This window comes from Austrofundulus limnaeus, unplaced genomic scaffold (assembly GCF_001266775.1).
Source record: "Austrofundulus limnaeus strain Quisiro unplaced genomic scaffold, Austrofundulus_limnaeus-1.0 Scaffold16, whole genome shotgun sequence".
Classification (NCBI taxonomy): Eukaryota; Metazoa; Chordata; class Actinopteri; order Cyprinodontiformes; family Rivulidae; genus Austrofundulus; species Austrofundulus limnaeus.
In genome coordinates, this window is record NW_013952418.1 from 678,850 (window position 1) to 681,921 (window position 3,072).

The 3,072-nt window shown below is 37.8% G+C and overlaps 1 protein-coding gene across 1 annotated transcript in view; it reads left to right on the plus strand.

Annotated features, from left to right (window-relative positions):
• rbm26 (RNA binding motif protein 26) overlaps positions 1-3,072 on the plus strand; it is a gene marked incomplete in the record, with an annotated part of 15,001 nt that overhangs the window by 6,909 nt on the left and 5,020 nt on the right. The window contains 4 exon segments of the mRNA XM_014003020.1: positions 691-831; positions 919-1,059; positions 1,133-1,241; positions 2,094-2,250. Coding sequence (XP_013858474.1) covers positions 691-831; positions 919-1,059; positions 1,133-1,241; positions 2,094-2,250 — 548 coding nt within the window.

A 3,072-nucleotide genomic window follows, 5' to 3' on the forward strand; every position in this document is an offset into this window, starting at 1 on the left:
AAATAAAATTGTGACAATACTTTTAAAAATGTAATGTTTCAAGTTAAATAAACCTGTAAAAATAAATTTGATAAAGTACAAATAAAAATCTAGCCTTTTTTAACTTTTGCATGGTAGAACCAGAAGCTGCTGTTCATATTAGTGACAAACAATAACAGCAACAACAGCTGTTTGACAAGTTCAAAGTTTCTTTAAAATACATTAAAAATGTTTAAAAATAAACTACAAAAAATAATTTGATAAAGTGCAAATGAAAATATAGCTGTATCTGCAACTGTATTTGATAAAGTTTTGAACTTTTAAAATATTGTATGGTAGAACCAGAAGCTGCTCTTCATATTAGTGACAAACTTTGGCCTTTTTTGACGGGTTGCCTTCATTTTTGCTTCTACTTTTCATTTTTTAAAATATGTTTCCATTCTCGGCAGCTATCTAAAGTTCTGGTATCTAAAGTTCTTCTTCTACGTATTAAAAAAGTTGTTAAACATCTGAGTGGTGCACTACCGCTACTAGTGGTGAGAAAGTGTATTGCATCTTATTCAAAATCAATGCGGTCCCGATCCCCTGATATGAATTTTCAGGTCATACCACCCAGCCCTAATTTTGAACATAAACTGCCACATCAGTTTTAAAGAGAAGAGCATGATAAAAGGAGKTATATATCTCATATTTGTCATTTCTGTGAGGCAGGTCCTCCTCCTCCTCTTCCTCCGCTGCAGCCCGCCGGCATGGACGCTCCTCCCAACTCCATCCCCAGCGCCGTTCCCACCATCGTCACCTCGGGGATTCGCTCGTCGCTTCCCCAGGCTCCTGCGCCGCTCTTCACTCCCGGTAATAATAGACTGAATTTATCCTTTAAAACGAGGCGTTTATAAAGCAGTTATTACACTGATCCACGCTGTGACCTCTGCTCTTCAGACCGCTACGAYACAGACGTCTACAACCCGGAGGCTCCCAGCATCACCAACACATCCAGGCCCGTTTACCGCCACCGGGTCAACGCCCAGAGACCCAACCTAATYGGCCTCACCATGGGCGAGGTGGACCAGCCGCAGAGAGGTGCCGCCGTCAGCCTGGATCTTTGTTCKCCGCTCCTGAAATGTCATTTTTAATGCTTTGTGTTTTTCTCCAGACAAGATTCCCAACAACAGCATGAGGATCGTCATGGAGTCCGAGCACAGGAAGAGGCCGGCCGGTCTCCACGAGGGCGGCCTGCCCTTAAAGAAACCGTGGTTCGACAAGTGAGTTCAGGACAAACTGACAAGCCTGTCAGAGTCAGTGTTGTATAAAGTACCATAAAGTGATACTTGAATAAAACTACAAGTATCTTACCAAAAAATTACTTTGTTAAAAGTTAAAGTCTCCTTTTGGAATATTACTTGAGTAAAAGTCTTAAAGAATCTGATATTTTTTGTACTTAAGTATTAAAAGTCATAGTAACGATTTAAAATGAGCAGTTAGATTTTCTGTAAGGACATTTATTAGGAGGTGACCTCCCCAAAAACTGCAGAAATGACCGTTGTATTAAAAGAATGAATGGATGTTAAATTTAGGATGCACTAGTCCAGCTGTTTCAGTTTATATACATATATCAAGGCTGCACAAAGCTTTTCCCCAAAATGAAAATCTATCTGAGGGCTGCGGCCAAATGTAATAATATAATTCATGAAATACAAATACTTCTTAAGTACAGTCCTTTTATTTGAATGATTCTGTCCTGCTGGAGTGTGACATGATTTGTTTGTGTACAAACTAATACACTATCAGAGTTTTATATATTTATACTTCTCATTCAACCACAGTTAAATTCACTCTATCTAGGAGGCTCAGTTTATATGGATAGTTTTTATTTTTTATTATAACAAGCTGCAATGAAAAGCAAAAATGAAATAAAAGTAACTTTAAACTTCTTGACTTTTTTTAAAAATGTAAGAAGTAAAAAGTAGGCTGAAAAATAATTACTCAAGTAAAGTACAGATACCCAAAAATTCTACTTAAGTACAGTAAGAAAGTATTTGTACTTAGTTACTTTACAACTCTGGTCAGAAACATGTTGTTGGTCACACCTGACCGTGTCTCGTGTCTCTGTTCAGGCCCAGTTTCAACAAGCAGAACCAACCGGGCTTCCACAGAAGACCTCAGTTCTCTCCCAACGCAAAGCTGCTGGTTCGGCAGATTCCCCCCGAGCTCAACAACATCAGCAGGCTCAACGAACATTTCAGCAAGTTCGGCACCATTGTCAACCTGCAGGTCAGCTCCAGGGTTGCGCGCGTGTGTGTGTGTGTGTGTGTTGATCAGCTCTGAATGGAGCTGAAATAATCAAAAGCAGTTTTATTTGGTTTAAATCTGGAGAAACAGAAATCTGGAGTTTTTAAAGTCAGAAACTTCCTGTGAGAATCAGTAGCAATTTATTAGAACTAGAATTAAAAACAAATCAAAGGTTTAACAGAGGTTAAATGTATTTGTGGGGACATGAAGGGACAGACTGGACAAAGCAGGGACATGGTGGGGACTGACAGGATGTGTAGGGACAGGTGGGACATCCAGAGACAGGTAGAATCATTAACATAAAGAAAATTAACTTCAATAGTTTTCTGAAGCTGCGGTATTAATTAATTTTGTTCTTTAGCCCGAGAACATTACAAAATAACAAAATAATGATAAAATAACTAACTTTACTGTAATTCAATCTGTTCTACTATAATAATTGTAAAAATCAGAGGTGGGCTCAGTTCTGCTAATCTGCTCAGCAGAACTAGCTACTCATTTAGCAGATTAGCTTTTTTGCTAACTTTGGAAACCCATTAGCTTCCACTAAATTATGTTCCATTGACTTTAAGTCCACTAAAAAAATGAAGTGTAGAACTTCTTGTCAGGCACTGTGTGTAGCATGTAGCATCTTCAGCAGCTAAATTTCAAACTAAGAGCATCAAAAACAAATAAAATAACATTTAAATAATAAGTACAAAAAAACTGATTACACGTAAAATTTGGTATAGAAAGTATTTGCTATTTGTTGTTTGACTAACTTCAAACAGATTATGTTCCATTGACTTTAAGTCCACTAAAAAA